Source organism: Chaetomium fimeti (genome assembly GCF_033439085.1).
Source record: "Chaetomium fimeti strain CBS 168.71 chromosome Unknown B0H64scaffold_3, whole genome shotgun sequence".
Classification (NCBI taxonomy): Eukaryota; Fungi; Ascomycota; class Sordariomycetes; order Sordariales; family Chaetomiaceae; genus Chaetomium; species Chaetomium fimeti.
In genome coordinates, this window is record NW_026944331.1 from 972,314 (window position 1) to 989,945 (window position 17,632).

A 17,632-nucleotide genomic window follows, 5' to 3' on the forward strand; every position below is an offset into this window, starting at 1 on the left:
GCTGCGGTAAGACATCCCCGCACAGATGGGATGGTAACGTGTGAGAGGGGCGTCTGGGGACATTGGGAGATGGCCAGATACTACCCTGCAATGAAGGTGGGATTTTCGAAGGCGAGGTCTCCCCGGGCCGAGCAATCAGAGGACGCGTTGGGGGGAGAGATGGGATGGAGACGCGGGGACCCAGGCGGGCGATTCGTGCAGGGCCCGAACAAACGAACCATGCGGAAGGGAGGAATGGCCATCTCTGGAAAGTGCAGAAGTCTTGGAACGCTTGCCACCTTCCAAGACGGGTTCAAGAGTGCCAAGTGATAGTGGGCAGCAGGGTTGTATCTCGCAACCCTCCATGTTGCTGATCACGCGAAGGGATGGGTGGGGAATGTCCCCGGCGCTATGGCAGAGATCGGATAACTGCTCTGTCCGAGTCTAGTGTAGCTAATCGTGAACCTCTTACACGGCGTTCTCTCCTTAACAGCATGAATTCGAATTTCGTCTTGGCGTGTCAATCTTGAGGATGCTGAGACGGTGGCTTGAGCGAAGCTTTTGCCGACGCGGAACTGCCGCTTGGCTCTGTACTTGGCTAGGGGTGCCAGGACGCAGCCTGCAACGGCTCGAGGTTTGGCGGTTGCACTTTGGGTCTGGAGAAGCTGGTTCGAGGCTGGCAAGGATTTGCCATCCACACGGAGAACTTCCTAAAGCAACCATGCCCAGCCCCTTGGCAAGCTCGCAATCGAAATCCGACTGGTTCGATAGGCCGTGTTATGTCTTGAATGCCGCCGAGAGTGCTTGGCGCGGTCCGGCTCCGTTGTCCGCCAAGCGGCGCCGAGGTGGGCGTGGGAAGCTTCGCTCGCCCCACCGAGCTTCGCTGTTTGTCGGGATCGAGCAGCTGAGGGCTGGGTAGGCACGTAGGATTCGCCGCCGCCGCCGAATCGCCTCTTTCGCAAACCAGAAGGTGCGGGGACCAGGGCGTGTCTGGTCTGTCACTGGTGTCCACCAGCCCCGTGCCAGGAGAGCCCAGCGAGCCAACAGGTACCGCCCGGCGGCCAGACCGTTCAGCCGGAAATTCCAGACAACAGGCGACGCCGATGATTCCTTGCCTCAACACCGGCGCAGCATCTTGCAGACGGCCCGAGGGCGGGTTCGAAGGCGTGCAACGGAGGGGCAACAAACACCAAAAGGTCTCGAAGTTTGCCGGCACTGCCCGACGCCGTCCTCGCGGCGCTGTGCACACCATTGCATGGTAGGTTTGTGCGCTTATCAGCGGTCGAGTCCGAGCCGCCATCGTACTCAAGCGGCTCGCGCAACCGAGGTATCGCCATCTCGCGTGGGCGGTTGGGAAGCTTCATCTCCTTCCCGAACGGTAGGCTGGGCATCTTGGCCTTGACAAACAAAATCGAGAGCCCGGCCCACTGGTATGGATATGCCCTGATCCACAAACGAGAATTTTTCTCTGTTGGATTTCGTTGCTTCATGACACAACCGACCTGTTCATTTCATCCATCCCGGGCTGAATACTTGGTTTGGAATCCGATAGTTATTCGGTTGCCGGCATTTTTTGTGGTTACACACACCAGTCGATAAATGCCGCTGTGACAGGTGCGAGGTCCCAAATGAAACAAAGATAACCACCACTGTCGTATCGTCCCGCCTAACTATGTCGTATCCTGTATCAAATGCGGTAATGCATCGGTCAAGCTGCATTGCTTGTCTCGGCTGATGGAGCAACTGAGTGGTCGGCCGTGAGGTGCTGTGGAAGGAAATTCCCCCGTTCCTTTATTATTGTGGCTTGAAGGAAGCAGGAAGGCAAAACACATCGCCCTTGCCAAATGGTCCGCCAAGCACGGCGCTAGTCGAGGCACTTACACAAGAGGTGCACCTGCCAAATTGGGAAGTCAGTGTGGCCGACACCATTATTTTGTGCTGACTTTTTCCAATCGACCTTCTGACTGTGTCGTTCCTCGGTCTTTGAGGGAAAGAGGATGGATGGACTCGACTGTGTGCTTGTATTGTGTAGGAGACACCTGAGGGCGCAGCCCAATAAGTTGTCTGCTCATCCTACTCCAATGGCCAAAACGGAACTCGGCTTGGTAGCCCGCCTCGGTGGGACTGGTGTGGCAACATCTTGTGCCGTGAGACTCCGTGGAGGTTCTAGTATTTTTGAAGACACCCTTTGAACAACAGCGAAGACTAAAGGCTATCATTATTGTAGAAGGGCGAAAACGTAAATTTGGACCTGGTGATTTGCCTCTTTTTCCAAATTGATGACTCAGCATTACTCAGAACGTGTATTCCGTGCCCGTTCAGTATGTATTTCCTATTCCGTTTCTCAGTTCCGTTCTTCATCAACATCGCGGTATGATTCTGGCATTCGCCTTGTAACCCCAAGTTCCGCCAACGCGTCATAGATCATATTTCTAGCTAACGAAACGCGTTTACGGCCCTACTCTATATATTTTGGCAAATTGCAGAGCGCAGCAGCTGAGTTGCTACCAGGCCACGGCGCTTCCGCGTGTGGACAGAAGAGCAACCCCTGTCAACAACGACGTGAGGCTTTTCATTCTCATCGAGCATAGGCAGAGCCTTTTGGAGGACAGCATTGAGCAGGGTACAGTTATTTTTGAGGGCCGTAACTCGGTGAATTGGGAGTTCGGCCTAGGGTCTAAGCTTGACCGGCTTCACATTAATCAAGGCCGGTCTTCATCGGTACAGGCAAAGTTCAGGAACGACTTATCAGACACAGCTATACGGTCCTCAGCGAGGAAGTCTCGGCAAAAATGTTGCGCTTCCAGAAGGGGCACAAGTCGCCGGAATAATGAACCACGTTGTCTTTACCCTTAGCCATCCACTCGGGGTCGACCGGGACGAGTTCGAAAAAGGTAGGCAGGCGCGGGACCGACGCAGCCCAGGCGGGCCCCTTGAAGACGGTCTTGTAGACGCGCGGCGGGTCGTGTATGGACGGCTCGACGTGCTCGCGGTCGCTCCGGAAGCCGTACATATAGCGCCAGTTAAAGGCGTCTGCCAGGGCTTCTGCCGTCGAAGCGAGCACGGCGAGCTGCCGCTCGCCTTCCTCGCCTGCGGCCAGAACTCCGAACTCACGCGGGTCGGGCAGCATCTCGGGTGTCCAGGCCGGGTCGTTGCGGTACCAGAAATACTCGGTCTCGTACCCGATGTACTCGTGGTGGCTGGCGCAAAAGGTTTCATATATCCGGAAGAAGGAGCGCGGTGCCGTGTCGCGCCAGCGCCAGAGGGGCAGCAGGCGTTCGCCGAGGAGGGCGGCGTGGTGTGTTTGAAAGTACTGGTGATGTGGATAGGCCATGATTTCGCTGGGCGGCGGCGGGAGGCAGCACGGGTGAGACCACGGCAGCTTGAAGAGGAGGCGCGCAAGATCTAGGCAAGCACGCGCGGTGGGGAAGGATTCGTGGAAACCATCGGCGTGGATCATGCGCAGTGTGCCCAGCGATCGGCGTAGCTCGAGAGGAGTGAAGGGCTGGCGCAAGCGGCTGCGTAGCCTCCAGAGTTTGCGCCTCAGCTTGGGAGGGAGCCACGAAAGGACTCGTTCGACGAGGTTCATTGCATCCAAAATGATATGCGAAGTTGTGAAGTTGAGGTCGAGATTTGTTTGTCGATTTGGGTTCCCAGTTGGATGCGACGAGGTGAGGTCCACCACGGCGTTTTCGATTACTGCCTGTATGGTTTAAGCGGGGGTTGGCCTTGGCGCCCAGAAAAGGAGCCCCGCAAACCATGTCAAGCTGCCTCTTGTATCCGAAGAACCTGGGAATCGATGTGGCCCGGCTATCGCTGTTATACGCACACAACCCCCTGGGTACCTACATCTACCCATGATGGGATTTTTGATTGTCGATACAAGTATTCGTAGTTTACCGGTGTTGTTCGGAGTCTTTCATACCCATCGGAGACTGCTCGGGGATTGGCGGGGACCCGCATTGCTCTGGCTGGGGCATGTGGACATGAGTGACCAAAACTAGGGCAATTTCGAGGTTACCTAAGTCCAGTCAACATCACGCCTAACCGAGACGGTCACTCCGTGCCGCGGCTCGGGCCGAGAGTATGTTCCGGTTGCTAAGGTGCCCGGGATGATGCATCACAGGAACAGGAAGTCCATTAACACCCAGACCAGCCGTATTACGTTTCACACCCTCCCCCGGGCTCTGGCACGTTTTGTCAACTCAGCATTCAACTTCGACGGCGCATATAATGCCCACGACTCAACTAGGGTGTCCGGGTATCAACTTCGAACCGTACTGGCGTCTCTTGTTAGTTGTTACAATCCGATAGTCTTTGCAAGCGATCGTAGAAAAGAACTTGATGAAAGAAGGAGAAGAGGAAAGAAGAAGAAAAGGAAAAGGGGAGAAGAGAAAGAAGAGAGAAGAGGTAAGAAGGAGAACATGAAACAAGAAAAAGAGCCGTTAGAAGAAGAAAAGGGAGGGAGGAGAACAGGGAAGAAGAAGAATAAAGAAGGAAAGAAGAAATATAGATATAGAAACTGTAAAAAAGGAACTAGGCATTTATACACAGCTACCTTCTGTTGTGACTCTCGCACTACTAAACTGTTCATGTGAATCCATTTATACAGGAGATGTTCAGTCGGCCGTCCTTCGATGGCGACGATATGGGGGTTAGGGTTATACTGGCATTCAAGGGCCCACCCACCAGCCATCAGGGTCCCTCACTCCTGCGCTCGAACCTCTTCTCTTTCATGAACTACACAACCTTTCGACACCCACCTAAAACCACCACAATGGCGCAAACTGGGCCGTCTTTAACTGATCATGATCGCGCCCGAGAAGCGCTTCAAGGCGTCATCGATTTCACTGGGTCGCCTTTGGATTCGCCCGCGCAAACGAGGTCATCTTCGCCCCACCATCGCCATCAGTCATCGCTTGAAGGCATCATCAATTTCTCCACTGAGCCGCCTTTGGATCCGGCCGCGCGCGATCGAGCCAGACGCAAATTTTACGACATCGTCGACCATTTTGACGGCCAAGCCGGAACCGTGAGGGCGGTTGGCGGAGGTGCTGGTAGCGGCGGCCAGACCAGTCCTCAATACAACCGTGCTCAACTTATCCGTCTGACATACGACTACGCGTGCTCCCCTGTCTCACAGGACAACTTCCTACGAGCTTTCTTCCGCTCCTTAGAATTGTCTATGGACGACAGCGAAGATGTCGCAAGCGAACTGAACCAAGATGTCCGCTCCAGCTTTCTCGGTTTTGCGGATTACTTGTTCGACAACTTCTTCCTCCCCAGTACGCCGTGTCACCTTGCCTCTCCAAGTCTAAAACTGACGTATATCCAGTCAAGGCCTCAACCCGAAAAACTCCTCAGCCGACTCCAGCGTTTCACTCCGCCATCGTGAGACTACAAGGCGGAGGCGAGTTCGCGGGGACCCCAGATCGCTTATCGGCTCTGCGTGGTGCTTGCCTCATACGCGACCGTCATCGCTGTGTCGTGTCACGCAGCTTTGATAAGGAGGAAGCGTCTCGCCGTTTCCGGAAGGGCACTAGCACCGCTCTAGACGACGATGATGCTCCGCTCGAACATGAGTCGTTGCCGTTCCATCACCTAGAAGTGGCCCACATCCTTCCGCACTCTTTGACGAGACTCGGAAAGGGGAAGGAACTGGTACGTCAGACTAGCAAGCGTTTTATGTCACTGAACTATCTAACCCTGCTTAGGATCCCGCGAAGCAGGCCGCACTGACGATACTCAACATGTTCGATGACGGTGTTGCTCACCTAATTGAAGGGGTCAACATCGATAGGCCGCAAAATGCCCTAACGCTCACCCTCGAAATACATCGGTGGTTTGGCAACTTCGATATATTCTTTGAGCCTGTACCCGATGCGGAGCCACACACCTATAGCGTTCAGTGCTTCGGCCTTCCTCTCCTCTTTAATAGCGTGGTGCCTGTGACCCGCACCCTCTACCTCACCGCCGACCGTGCAGTCGATCCTCCCTCCCCACGGTTGCTGGCTATCCACCGTGCGATTGGCCATATCCTACATCTGTCCGGAGCAGGCGAGTACATTGATCAAATCCTCAGAGACCTGGAAGAAACCCAATGGGAGGGCGCACAGCCAGACGGCTCGACTGACCTAGGGCGGTTGGTGCATCTTGGGTTCTGGCTGGATAATGGCATTGACGCGTACTAACGCTATTGGACATCAAACTTCTGGGTCGTGTCGTTGGAAATAGTAGACACATCCACCCCTCTTTGCGTCCTTCATAGACGGCACACACGGAGCAAAAGAAAAAGAAGGCGAAAAGCGAGTTTGGTTAAGCGAGACGATGCAAAAATAGAGTCACTTGGTCATACCCTCACGGGTGTTTGGTTGGACATACCGCGGATCGAACGCGGGACCGTCTGTAATCAATGGGTCATTGCAAAACAGAAATCATACCACTAGACCATATGCCCGTAGACTCTTGTTGGCAAGCATGGCGCGGCCACGCATTATCCGACCACAGTGGGGTAACCTGTGTGTGTGCTTTTTTGTAATGTAAGGAACTAACTAAACCATATAAGGTATTAAGAAACACACTCTCCCCTTAGAGCTGCTCCGCTCATTTGCTACAAAGAGAAAAAGAGCCCGACTCTCAGTAATTTTTATCCCCTAGAGTCTTCCACATCTCGCTTCCGCGATGTGCGGCAGATGCCTAGGTAGTTGTATTAATGATGCGGATAATGTGCGCTGAGGCATTGACAAATTTAAAGACAAGGGTAAATTTTTGTCAAAAGTCGCCAAGCCTCGCCAAAATATTTTCGGAGAAATCTATCAATACCTCAATGTACATTATCCACATCATTAATCAGGTATGGAATTAAGATCTCATACCTAGATATATATATATATGTGTGTGTGGTAGATTCGCTGAGATGGCTATATCTGTTTTTTTCTTTCTTTATTTTCCCTTAAAAATTGACAAGAATCAAATAGTGTTACAGCTAAGTACGTGCATGCGAAGACGACGAGGCGTTTGCCGGACACAGCGGCTCAGCGGCAGACCCCGCAGCTCACCAAATTCACCCCTCTTTCCCCACCATGTAAAAATCCGTGAGCGAACCGAGCGAGAGTTAAAGCTACCACTCCGCAACTCCAATCAACAACAAATTAAGTCACTGGTTTCGTGGCGCAATGGCAGCGCGTTACTTTCCGGTTGTTCCAACTACCTGGTAAAGGTTCTGGGTTCGAATCCCAGCGAGATCGAGTATTTTTTGGGCGAAAGCTAAGAATATTTAAGTTTTTAATGTATTCCGTGCTGATTCCCGCCGCTTTACTAAGGGCAATGTTTATTTTTATCCCCCGAGGGAAAGAACATACCCAAATAGCTAGGTAGATTATTATTATTATTATTATTTTACTTTTATTTCTTTTCATTTTTATTCCTCCTAGCTTGAGCAAACAGAGCAGCTCTAGACGAGTAAGCCGGAGGCTAATGGTATGTACATTGCTAGCCACGTGCTAGCTTAGAGCCCCTAATGTGACGAACCTGTCTCTGGACCCGTCCTGTTAGGGTTCAGTATCGGTCGAAGGTATTCTCTCAAGGGTGCGTAGGTTCGGTGCAGCCAAAGGGTGCACAACAAAGACTTGTCTCAACAGTAGGCTCTCGAGCTTGTAGCGAACTGTAGTTGTGATTGCTAACTGGAGAACTCCCAGAGCTCTCCAGAACGAGTGACTATATACTATCTAAGTCCCAGGTATCTCTGTACCTGTCCTGTGTGTGGTAGCTCATGGTCGCCCGTCTACCCAAGTCTACCCGTGGTAGCTCGTGGTAGACTGCGATCCAAGGCTACCGCCTGTCCCGGGTAGCCAGCGTCCCTGGGCTACCCAACGGGCCCCCGCGTCTTGGCTTCCCAGCCGATTGGGTGAGGGCAGTCCTGCTGCGCCCCACGCGGTCCCGTTATATGGTTGGTTCGTGACACCTAATCAGCTCGATCCACAGTCCGCTCTTTCCTCGGAGCTGATAGACAACTGCTCTTGCCCTCTAGAGCGGTCACTCTCTAGCTTAGAGGAAGGAACGGCTTCAACAAATTAGCCACTTAAGATTGTAAGCTAAAGAAAGAGGGCTCGTTGCCGTGAGCGAATATATCCCGGCTCGTAGATACCTACCTTGCACCGCTAAGAGTCCCATACTAACTATCAATCTACTCTATAGCAAATAAACTTCACCCATCAAAATAAGCTTTACATAACCCCTTAGTCTCTCCCTCTACCACATGCTTGAAGGTGCCACCTCCCCTACACGCTGTCTTCCTATCTCTCTTCCACCTTTACCTAGCCTAGTCCGATCCTCCCGCCTCCTAGCCTAGTAGCCAGCCAGCTAGTCATTTGTTAGGGTAGTTCCTAGTTAGACTTGGGCTGGGCTGGGGTGCCGAGCCTGAGCTACAGGTCTCCATGGCGGGCTGGTGGTGGTAGTGGTGCCGCTGTGGGATTGATGGGGTTTGTCCTCCAGGCATAAATGTTCATCTGGGCACTCTCTAGAGGATTCCTCCAGGCATAGTTAAGCTGTGAGGCTGTCGATGGTGCGGTGTAACCGCCAGTCTGCATAATAGCTCCAAACCCCGCACAGGTGTCGTCCTCTGATGGGCTGCGGGAGTCTTTCGAGCCGTGTCTCCCCGCTGCTGCTTGTCTGCCTGCCTGTCCGACCCGTTATCGTCTCGGGGATTTCTCAAGGTACCCATTTACCTGAACAAGCGCGCACTCATCATATCTTTCATATTCTGCTCTGGTCTAGATGGAATCCTTCGAAAGCGGCGCAACTGACGAAGAGGAAGAATGTGTGTTGGTGGTTTGGCCAAAGACTGGGGGTATAGTAGTAGTCCAAAGCTGCACCCTCGATAGAGTGATGAACCAAATTCAGGGTGAGAAGAGCAGTACCAACAGCGGTGTCTGGGTTCATCGAGAGCTAGACCACGTACGTTTCTGTGGCAGTGCACTTACATATAGCCAGAAAGACAAAGCTAATGATAGATGCATAGATGTATGAGCTGGAGGTGGGCAGTCAGCTAGACACCTCCACCCTGGTGAGCTTATCGCTGATCCGACGGGACCAAAGACAACAGTGCAGAAGATTTGGGGTCTAGAGTCGGCAAAGGTACTGGGAAAGGCCGCTTTGATAGCACCGACCGCAAGCGAGAAGGACCGAAATGGCTCTCGTGGGAACATGAAGGCAGGGGGAGAACACAGCACCGCCTCGGTCGTGCGACCTCTTGGAGCAGATATGTCGGGAGGGCTGCTGGTTTCGGTCTCAACACCCGGTGGATTTTGTATACGTTAAGAAAGCGATATTGACAGCTATCTAGACCCAGTATCTCCGCTTCGAAGCTCCCGCGCCAGACCAACCGACAGCCGTGCCGTTCGACATGGATACGGGGATGCCGCTCCCGCACTTCAGACGCCCATCCCGACTTGCGACAGCGTTCAAGCGGATCTCTCGGAGGGTGGACACGTTGCCGATGAAGCCATGCGAAATTGCGTCTTCAAAAGCAACAACATCCTCGGAACCGCTGCGGCTAGTCCTCCGATGGATGGGGATACCAGTAATTCTCACCGGCTTCAGGGCCCCGCCAGGATATATCCAGCTTGTCCTTAATCATATGGCTGGAAGTGAGGGAGGCAACTTCAACCTTGAAGAAGCTTTCACGCACATCGTGCGGCCTTGCTTGCTGACCGGACCTATGGGGTTTGTCACCCATGTTGAAGCCCAAGTCAAGACGGCGGTTTGTCACCAACTAACTCCCCGAGGAAACGGGTTGATGGGCTAATCCACCCTGGCAGGCTGATGCACAACGCACCCATTCCCAAGACCTTCGGGGATTGCTCCTAGGCCTGATGGACATACCACGCGAAGACCCAAAGTATACCAAGGCCCTCGCCAAGGTGTCGGACCACATGATCGACGTACGGATGCTGTTGAAGGAACTTGCCCTCGTCGACGAGCTCAAGAACGCGACTGATGGTATTATCTGTCTTCGGGACATTCTGGAGGGAAACCGGATCATGTGGAGGGACTTCTCAGACGCGATGGAGGAGGCGCTCTCAAGCCTCTCAAGCCCGATGGAGATGGAGCGCTTCCACAGTCGCCGGCAGTCGTTGAGGGAAGCTCGCGCCCAGAATGAGCACATGCTCGGCCAGGCTAGCAGTCTGCAACAGAAAGCCTACACCAATCCGGAATATGTAAGTTATTCCTCCTCTCAAATAGTCGGGTCCACCATCGTTGACACGCTTGTGTAGCTCCAAGACCTGGTTGAGTTCAAACAGGCCCAGTCCAATCTGATGGAATCACACTTTGCTCGTCGCCAGGCCGAAGCGACATCCAGACAAGGCAACATCATCATGTTCTTCACCTTCATGACCATCTTCTTCGTAAGTGTTACCCGAGTCCCCAAGGCAAAATTGAGTCAAAGAAACTCAATCGACTTACAAAACGTGCATTCCTCACTCTCCCTGATGGCCACCTTCTTCACCCTGAACGTCACCACATTTCCCAAAGACGATGCCGGCGAAGTTGAATTCGGATTAGGATATGTATGCTGGAATATCGGTAAGCTTTCTCACTCTGTCCACTCGACCAAATTGCTGATCAACCTCTGTCAGTCGTCTGGGGCATCGTCATCTCGGCGCCCTTCATGCTGGTCGCGGCCTTCCTGAACACGACGTTCAAGCTGATGAAGAAGTTCCGGCATACCGTTTTCTCACTCTTGTCCGCGGCATTGGCTTGGGTCCGCGGACCGGATGTGAAGGACATGGGCGATTCTGGATCAAGTGGCGTCCCTTGACGGACTCGACCTTACCCCGAACCATGAAGCTTCCATTTCCCTTCCCTCCAGAACTCACCACCACCAAATCTTGATTAACAACTCGGATTACCCAAGACCACCCCTTAACCTCTCACACACCACCTCACACACCCTGCACCAAAACCCCGGAGATTCATAAACAGATTTTACATTTTTCATCCCCTCTTCTTCCAGCGCCAAGACTCGTCTACGCTGCCGATGCAAAAGGTGAAGCAAACCCCCGCCCACCTGTCCATACATGTCCATACATACCACGGCGAGGCCCCCCATTATGTTGACAAAGGCAGATCAGAAACGGGTCTTTTCTTCGAGCAACAACACCATACCCCACCTCCCTTCCCCCTTCCTTCTCCTGAAACCAAAAGCCCCAAAGCCAGAAAAAAACAACAACCAGAACCCGGCCTTTCTCTATCCCGTCTATTGGATGTGCCCGTTCTAAACCTCCTCCTCCTCCTACAGTGTCTCAAGCAAGGGCTCGTTCGGTGGGTTCAAGGAGAGGATGTCAACCGCCAAACACCCCGGTGGGGGGGGGGGGGGATTTATTGCGGCGTTGGCTCGTTCGCCCAGTTGTGTAGGCTAAAAAGCACGAGAGTCAGTAACCAAACCCTCCCCCTTCACGTAGCATGGCATAAACATACCTAATATCCTGCCTGTTATTCGGGTTCGCCATGCCCGCATTCCTATCCTCCCCATTCGCCAGCTCCGCATGACCACCACCACCACCATCCGCCGCCGCCGCCGCAGCAGCCGAAGCCGAAGCCGAAGCCGAAGCGGGCTGCACCGCAACACCACCGCCATCGACCAGCGCGCGCTTGGCAGCAACATTGACGGGCCCGCTATTGCCGACGGCGGTGTGCGCAGCGGCGGCGGCGGCGCCCTCGGCCATCTTGCGCTTCTTGCCGCGGCTCTGGTTGAGGTGCTCGAAGTAGCCCTCGGGCACCTCGGTCTTGTACTGGCCGCAGAAGACGCCGACCTCGAAGTCCTCGACCTTGCCGCCGGGGGTGACCTCCATGCAGGCGGCCTTGAGGTCGTCCAGGTCCTGGTAGATGACGTCGTCGGCGTTGATGTGCCGCGCGATGTCCTCGCGCGTCTTCTCGTGCGCGATCAGTTCCTGCGGGGTCGCCAGGTCGATGCCGTACTGCGTGCGTGCATGCATGTTAGCGAAAGTGCGAAACCCCACTAGGGTTGGGAGGGAGAGAGACTCACGATGTGGGGGTGCTTGATGGGCGGCGCGCAGCTCGCAAAGATGACCTTGCGGGCGCCGGCCTCGCGCGCCATGCTGACGATCTCCCTGCTAGTGGTGCCGCGCACGATGGAGTCGTCGACCAGGCACACGACGCGGCCGTTGAACTCGGACTCCATGGCGCTCAGCTTGCGGCGCACGCTCTTCTGGCGGGCCTTCTGGCCCGGCAGGATGAAGGTGCGGTAGACGTAGCGGTTCTTGATGAAGCCGTTGGAGAAGGGCTTGCTGAGGCGCTCCGACACGACGGCCGCCGCCGTGTTGCTCGTCTCGGGTACCGGGATGATGACGTCGATCTCCTTGACGCCCTCCTCGCCCAGCACCTCGCGCAGCTTGTCGGCCAGCTTGGCGCCCATGTTCTGCCGGCTGGTGTTGATCGAGATGCCGTCCATGATGGTGTCGGGCCGGGCGAAGTAGACGTACTCGAAGATGTCGGGCGAGTACGCTTGCGCCTCGGCGACCTGGTGGAACTGCGGCTTGCCGCCCTTCTGGATGAACACGGCCTGGCCTGGGAGGATGTCCTGGAAGTTACGGAACCCCAGCTGCCGGAGGGCAATACTCTCCGACGAAAGCATGTAGTCCGTACCGCCTTCGATCGTGGCCGACGGCCGGCTGCCCATGATCAGGGGGCGGATGCCGAAAGCGTCGCGGAAAGCGAGGATGCCGAAGCCCGCGATCATGGCCGTGGCGGCCCAGGCGCCCTTGCAGCGCTCGTATGTCTGGGCCAGGGAGCTGAAGATGTCATCGACATTGACACGGGCCTTACCCGTCTCGTTCAGGGCATTGGCGAAGACATTGAGCATCAGCTCGCTGTCTGAATCGGTGTTGACATGGCGGTGGGCCTCCTTGTCGAGGTAGTCTCGCAGCTCGCCGGCGTTGATCAGGTTGCCGTTGTGCGCGAAGCAGATGCCGTAGGGGGAATTGACGTAGAACGGTTGGCTCTCGGCGCTCTGGAGGAGGGGGGGTTGTCAGCCGGGTTATATAACCAATACGGAACACTGCACCCAAGACAGCGAAACCTACCGAGTTTGTTCCCGCTGTCGGATACCGCAGGTGGGCAATGCCCATGTACCCGGGCAGGTCCGCAACACGCTTGCCATCCTCAAACACCTTGGACGCCATGCCATTGCCCTTGCACTGGAATATCCGCCCACCGGTCGCGCACGTCGCCACGCCACAAGCATCCTGGCCGCGGTGCTGGAGGTAGTAGAGACTCTCGTGCAGGTCGACAGCAGCATCGGCACTGGATGAGTCGGCGAGGATGAGGCCGAGAATGCCGCACATCTTGCCGGATTTGGAGGGGGTATCTCAAGTCAACAACAGGCTACACAAAGAGCTAGCTCAATTGGATCGAAAGAGCGACTCTCTCTGTTGCTGGGGAAGTTCCGCGACGAGGGAATTCACACTCGAGTGGAGGAGAGTGAGTGCCGAAGTCGGTCACACCCTGTTTGTTGACCACGCGACGAAAGCACGGGTTCTCTCTCTCTGGCTTAGTGGCAAAGGATAGGATTGGATGAGAGAGGGTCCTGGAACAGCTCTCTCAAATAACAGAGAAGTTCACCGCTTTGGGAAAAGGGCCAAAGGCAACAGGCGGTGGCAAACGCAACCCGAATATGATTCCATTTTTCTAAAAGTTAAGAGTGGTTTTTCGGTTGCCGAAGAACGGGCACCGGCAGCCCTCCATATATGGCGGGGAAAATTTTCTGGAGGGGCACGTTTGCTGCGGGGCAGCGTGCATGTTGTGGCGCTGGGGAATCGGGATTGTTGCTTGGCGCTGCGGGCTTTATTCATCGGCGTGCCCTGTTTGTTGGTTGCCGCTGCAGTGGTTTGCAAACGCCCGGAACAAACCCGGGTTACAGTGGGTTCCGGAAGGAGTCCGGAAACATGAGCAGAACATCGGGGTTTATGGAAGGGACATGAGCCTTGCACCACCTCATTAACCTTAATTTGACTTTGGTTACCTTACTGCCAGTGTGCTAGGTTACGTGTGTGTTCTGGAGTGTGACTTGGGCTAACTGCATGCCTAAATAGCTATATGTTGGATGCCTGCATAACATTATTAAACCATAACTAACAGGGACCGATGAAATGCTGTGACCTTGCCGAGGCGTTGCCTTCACCTCCAAGCATGGCAATGTCCTTTTCAGATTTCTCTCCTTACTCGGGCCTTGGTGACCTCCCCCCTCCCCCTCTTCCCCTCGTGCAGCCATCTCAGGTAATATGCAACAATCTAGGCTACTTAGACAAGACTCTATCTCTGGTCCTCCACACTAAGAGGCAGAGAGAGCAGATAGAGAGCAAGAAAATCTCCCCAAAACGCCTAATGATGCCGTGGGTGCAAAGGAATCCATTCCCATTCCCAATGTCGACGAACCAAGGCGCTCAAACCAGCTCAGCAAGTGCTTTGGCCCGGTTCTCTTCAACCGCCTTGACAAACGTCTCGAAAGGGGTCAGCGTGCCCAGCGCCCGGCGCATATGGGCGTTGACGATCTGCAGGCCGTAGATGTAGCTGGCATTGACCCAGCCGAATCTATCACACTTGGTTAGCACCTCCTGAACTCTGGTCCACCTGCTTGCTGGTAAAAAGTGGTACTCACCCCTCCTTAGCGACGCCCTTGAAATCCAGACCCTGGTTCCCATACTCGGCATCGACACGATGGGGGTCGATGGGCCGCGTGACGTCGTACTTTTCGACCACGACGCCATTGAAGTCGACAAAGGCCTTAGTAATCATGAAGAGCCACTTGTAGGCGAGTCGCTCCGCCTCCTCGGTGAAGCTGTACCGGTACAGCCCCGTCCACGCGAGCATCTGCTGCGGCGCCCAGCCGTAGGGGTAATCCCACTGTCGGTTTGGCCTCTCGAGCCCAATCTCGCCGCGGCTCTTTTGGGTGCCAGACAGCAGGCCGCCAACGGCCTCGAACTTCGGCAGCGCTTTGGTCACCATGGCGGCAGCCTGCTTGGGACTGCTAACCCCCGCCCAAAGGGCCCAGAAGGTCGTAGCACTCTCGTAGTCGCACTGTTGGCGCTTGGCGGTGTCGTAGTCAAAGTACATGCCAGATTCCTCGCTCCAGAGGTACTTGTCGATGGCGAGCTTGCGGCGCTTGGCGCGGCGGTCCCAGATGGCCGACGTCTCGACGTGACCGGGCACCATGTCGCCGACGCAGTACTCGGCTGGGATGACCAGCTTGTCCCCAAAGACGTTACGGATTGTGCGCGCGATATCCGTCTCGTACTTAAAGAGGAGCGAGTTGAGGTCGATGGTGGCAAGGTCGGCACACACGCCCTCGAGGCGGTACGAGGTGTCATGGCCCGACTCACGCACCGCCCGGTCGTGCATGAAGTAGTCGTCCAGCTCGGGCTCCTTGATTTTGCCCGTGTTGTACGCTTCGACAAACTCGTTGAAGGTGACGCCGTGCTTCTGGATGTACGGCTCCAGGATGTGGACGAAGTGGTCAGCCTCCGTCTCGGGTGGGACACCGAGGCCTTCAGGCCGGTACCGCGAGAGGCCGGTAACCGGGTCTAACCTAGGTTCGGCCACCCAGACGCTGTGGTACTCTTTGATGGCCGCCAGGATGGCAGTCCGCAGGAATTCGGCCGCGTCAGGCTCATGCTTAATCTTGTCGTAGACTCGGAGGGCCATGTCTGTCAAGAAGGGGGGCTGTGACCTAGAGAGGTAGTACGACCGTGTCGCGTTGAGAATCTTGCCGTAGTGCCTGATGCAGAAACAGAAGTTGAGCACCATGGACTTGGCGAGGTCGACCCTGTCGTGGACTAGCAACCCGAGGGATTCCATGTAGCTATCCCAGCCGTACAACTCGTTGAACCGCCCTCCGGGAACGACAAACGGCCGGCCCCTCAAATTCTTCTCCCCCGTCTCGGGGTCCGTCACCTCCTCCATGTCCACAGCTAGCAGGCCGGGCTTCGAATTCATATCTCGGACAAGCTCGGGGGTGATCTTCTCCGGGAGCAGCTGCACGTCCAGCCGGATATCGGGCTTCTCTTTTGCCAGCTTTGTGTAGTACTCGTATTGTTCCGGGGCGCCTCTCGGGACGTAGATGCGTGGCCGAGGATCGTCGGTCCAGTCCTTGGGATCCCGTGCTGCAATCTCAATGCTCGAAGCGTCGATGCGCCGAGTTAACCCCTCCCAGAAGTGGTCCCGAATCAAACGCGATAGCCGGTTGACGGGGTTCTCGTTGAGTCTCGCCTCGTCCAGGATGATCTGCTTCCGACCATACTCTTTAGCCAGCGAGAGTTCTTGTAGCAGGTTGGAGAGCATGTAGGTGCCTCGGATGTCGAAGCGGTTGTAGCCATTGGAGGCTGCCGTGCGGAGGCTGAGGACCTATGGTTGTCTGTTAATTTTTGTTCCATCACACGACCACCTTTGTTCCGCGTTCTCTCTCACCTTGGGCCCGGCGTCTTCAATGGTGATTTGCATATTCATATCCGTGTCCTCCTGTTTTTGTAGACTCTCGAGTGTCGGCTCGACCTGGATCAGGAAGCGGCGAGAATGGGGAATCGTGGTCTCATCTGGGCGGTCGTTATTAGCAGGTGGGCTGTGAGCATTTCGGCGATGCTCTTACCGTGACTCCCTCGCCTGTGCGGGTCGGCCAGAACCAACCGCTCCATCTGCTTCAGCAAGCCATTCTATTGTGCATATCCCGTCAGCAATTGCCCAATGCCCACCCACTCCCCGGAACCCCGCGATGCCTACCTGGGAGTAAGTGCGCGTCCGAGGACCGGCACGGTTGTTCCTGTGGCGGTCTTCGGCGGTATAGTAGGTTTTCGCGTCGTCGTATACATTCAGCAGCTCGTCGGATGACCCGCGCTTCGTGGGGACACCGGGGGCAGGAGGTGCCGGACCCCCCATTTGGGTTTCCGGGTTAATGGGCATGGTGAAAAAGCTCGGCGGGGCGATGGGTAGTGTGGTCGGTGAGCAGACGAAGAGCTGCTCGGTCTCTGCTCGTGTCTGCTTTACTCGTCGGGGATTTAGCTCGCTATCCGCTGAATCGAATTGGGTTTCCACGGTATTGTGCGTGTTGGTCGGAAGAGAAAAGGAAAGGACAAGACTGCAGAAGGGGTCTGCGGCGTTGCTGGGAGAACTTGTCTCACAATCGGTGGACTGTGTTGCATCCGAGTCGGCCAAGTTGGGAATTGGGGGAGCACAGGCTCGAGACAGGGTCCGCAAGGTGCCACTTACCGCAACAGTAAAAGACCAGGGACCGACCGAAATTGGGATTCGATCACGGGGGCCTAAAAAGCACCGCTAATCTGGAAACAGCGATGGGGCTCGGCGAGGGGGTTGGGTTGGGGCGAAAACAGGGCTGAACTTGTTCTGTTTCGAGGTTTCTTGTTGGTGGGTGTGTGCAATGCGTTTCTTGGGACGAGAGCGGATTGGCGTTGTTGGTTTTGCCGTTCTTGCAATCCGCCGATGACCGGATAGCGTCACAGCCAGTTTACACAGGTTGCCCAATTCTCGAGGTTAGGCCGTTTTCATATGTGCCCAGCGTTATCAGCCACCTGACAGCTGTCAAGGTCCAGATAAGTCTGATAGTCAACGAGTAACGTTGAAAGTT

At 55.2% G+C, this 17,632-nt stretch overlaps 6 protein-coding genes and 2 non-coding genes across 8 annotated transcripts; 3 read left to right on the forward strand and 5 right to left on the reverse strand.

The window, feature by feature from the left end:
• Window positions 1–543: 543 nt before the first annotated feature.
• Window positions 544–1,382, reverse strand: B0H64DRAFT_111715 (uncharacterized protein). The gene has a single exon (XM_062797804.1). The coding sequence runs from the start codon at window positions 1,277–1,279 to the stop codon at window positions 578–580; it is 702 nt and encodes a 233-aa protein (XP_062660383.1). The 5' UTR covers window positions 1,280–1,382; the 3' UTR covers window positions 544–577.
• Window positions 1,383–2,571: 1,189 nt separating this feature from the next.
• B0H64DRAFT_111728 (uncharacterized protein) lies at window positions 2,572–3,768 on the reverse strand. Its single transcript, XM_062797805.1, has one exon. The coding sequence runs from the start codon at window positions 3,566–3,568 to the stop codon at window positions 2,738–2,740; it is 831 nt and encodes a 276-aa protein (XP_062660384.1). The 5' UTR covers window positions 3,569–3,768; the 3' UTR covers window positions 2,572–2,737.
• A 988-nt stretch (window positions 3,769–4,756) lies between these two features.
• On the forward strand, window positions 4,757–6,170 carry B0H64DRAFT_372301 (uncharacterized protein; the record flags this gene model as incomplete). The annotated part of the gene is made up of 3 exons (XM_062802222.1): window positions 4,757–5,264; window positions 5,315–5,640; window positions 5,694–6,170. 3 exons carry the CDS (start codon window positions 4,757–4,759, stop codon window positions 6,168–6,170), a joined length of 1,311 nt encoding a protein of 436 aa, XP_062660385.1.
• A 181-nt stretch (window positions 6,171–6,351) lies between these two features.
• Window positions 6,352–6,436, reverse strand: B0H64DRAFT_t66. The gene has a single exon. It is a non-coding gene; the product is annotated as a tRNA-Ala (tRNA).
• A 704-nt stretch (window positions 6,437–7,140) lies between these two features.
• Window positions 7,141–7,226, forward strand: B0H64DRAFT_t44. The gene has a single exon. It is a non-coding gene; the product is annotated as a tRNA-Arg (tRNA).
• A 2,187-nt stretch (window positions 7,227–9,413) lies between these two features.
• On the forward strand, window positions 9,414–10,844 carry B0H64DRAFT_111845 (uncharacterized protein). Its single transcript, XM_062797808.1, has 3 exons — window positions 9,414–9,702; window positions 9,826–10,196; window positions 10,254–10,844. Exons 2-3 carry the CDS (start codon window positions 9,852–9,854, stop codon window positions 10,668–10,670), a joined length of 762 nt encoding a protein of 253 aa, XP_062660386.1. The 5' UTR covers window positions 9,414–9,702; window positions 9,826–9,851; the 3' UTR covers window positions 10,671–10,844.
• A 464-nt stretch (window positions 10,845–11,308) lies between these two features.
• B0H64DRAFT_111926 (nucleophile aminohydrolase) lies at window positions 11,309–13,457 on the reverse strand. The gene is made up of 4 exons (XM_062797809.1): window positions 13,083–13,457; window positions 12,026–13,009; window positions 11,458–11,957; window positions 11,309–11,395 (listed from the first exon to the last, which is right to left on the reverse strand). The coding sequence occupies exons 1-4, from the start codon at window positions 13,341–13,343 to the stop codon at window positions 11,359–11,361; spliced, it is 1,782 nt and encodes a 593-aa protein (XP_062660387.1). The 5' UTR covers window positions 13,344–13,457; the 3' UTR covers window positions 11,309–11,358.
• A 557-nt stretch (window positions 13,458–14,014) lies between these two features.
• Window positions 14,015–17,249, reverse strand: B0H64DRAFT_111788 (neutral trehalase). Its single transcript, XM_062797807.1, has 5 exons — window positions 16,771–17,249; window positions 16,640–16,703; window positions 16,462–16,586; window positions 14,657–16,398; window positions 14,015–14,589 (listed from the first exon to the last, which is right to left on the reverse strand). Exons 1-5 carry the CDS (start codon window positions 16,948–16,950, stop codon window positions 14,442–14,444), a joined length of 2,259 nt encoding a protein of 752 aa, XP_062660388.1. The 5' UTR covers window positions 16,951–17,249; the 3' UTR covers window positions 14,015–14,441.
• Between the last annotated feature and the right edge of the window lie 383 nt (window positions 17,250–17,632).

Excerpts from the sequence above, each read along its gene's own strand:
- B0H64DRAFT_111715 (XM_062797804.1), bottom strand. The coding sequence starts at position 1,279 with ATGGCGGCTCGGACTCGACCGCTGATAAGCGCACAAACCTACCATGCA.
- B0H64DRAFT_111845 (XM_062797808.1), top strand. The coding sequence starts at position 9,852 with ATGGACATACCACGCGAAGACCCAAAGTATACCAAGGCCCTCGCCAAG. Across the intron at positions 10,197-10,253 it reads CCTACACCAATCCGGAATAT|CTCCAAGACCTGGTTGAGTT; the intron begins GTAAGTTATTCC and ends ACGCTTGTGTAG.
- B0H64DRAFT_111728 (XM_062797805.1), bottom strand. The coding sequence starts at position 3,568 with ATGAACCTCGTCGAACGAGTCCTTTCGTGGCTCCCTCCCAAGCTGAGG.
- B0H64DRAFT_111926 (XM_062797809.1), bottom strand. The coding sequence starts at position 13,343 with ATGTGCGGCATTCTCGGCCTCATCCTCGCCGACTCATCCAGTGCCGAT. Across the intron at positions 13,010-13,082 it reads CGACAGCGGGAACAAACTCG|AGCGCCGAGAGCCAACCGTT; the intron begins GTAGGTTTCGCT and ends CCCCTCCTCCAG. Across the intron at positions 11,396-11,457 it reads AATAACAGGCAGGATATTAG|CCTACACAACTGGGCGAACG; the intron begins GTATGTTTATGC and ends CGTGCTTTTTAG.
- B0H64DRAFT_111788 (XM_062797807.1), bottom strand. The coding sequence starts at position 16,950 with ATGCCCATTAACCCGGAAACCCAAATGGGGGGTCCGGCACCTCCTGCC. Across the intron at positions 16,587-16,639 it reads GCACAGGCGAGGGAGTCACG|ATGAGACCACGATTCCCCAT; the intron begins GTAAGAGCATCG and ends ACGACCGCCCAG. Across the intron at positions 14,590-14,656 it reads AAGGGCGTCGCTAAGGAGGG|ATTCGGCTGGGTCAATGCCA; the intron begins GTGAGTACCACT and ends CAAGTGTGATAG.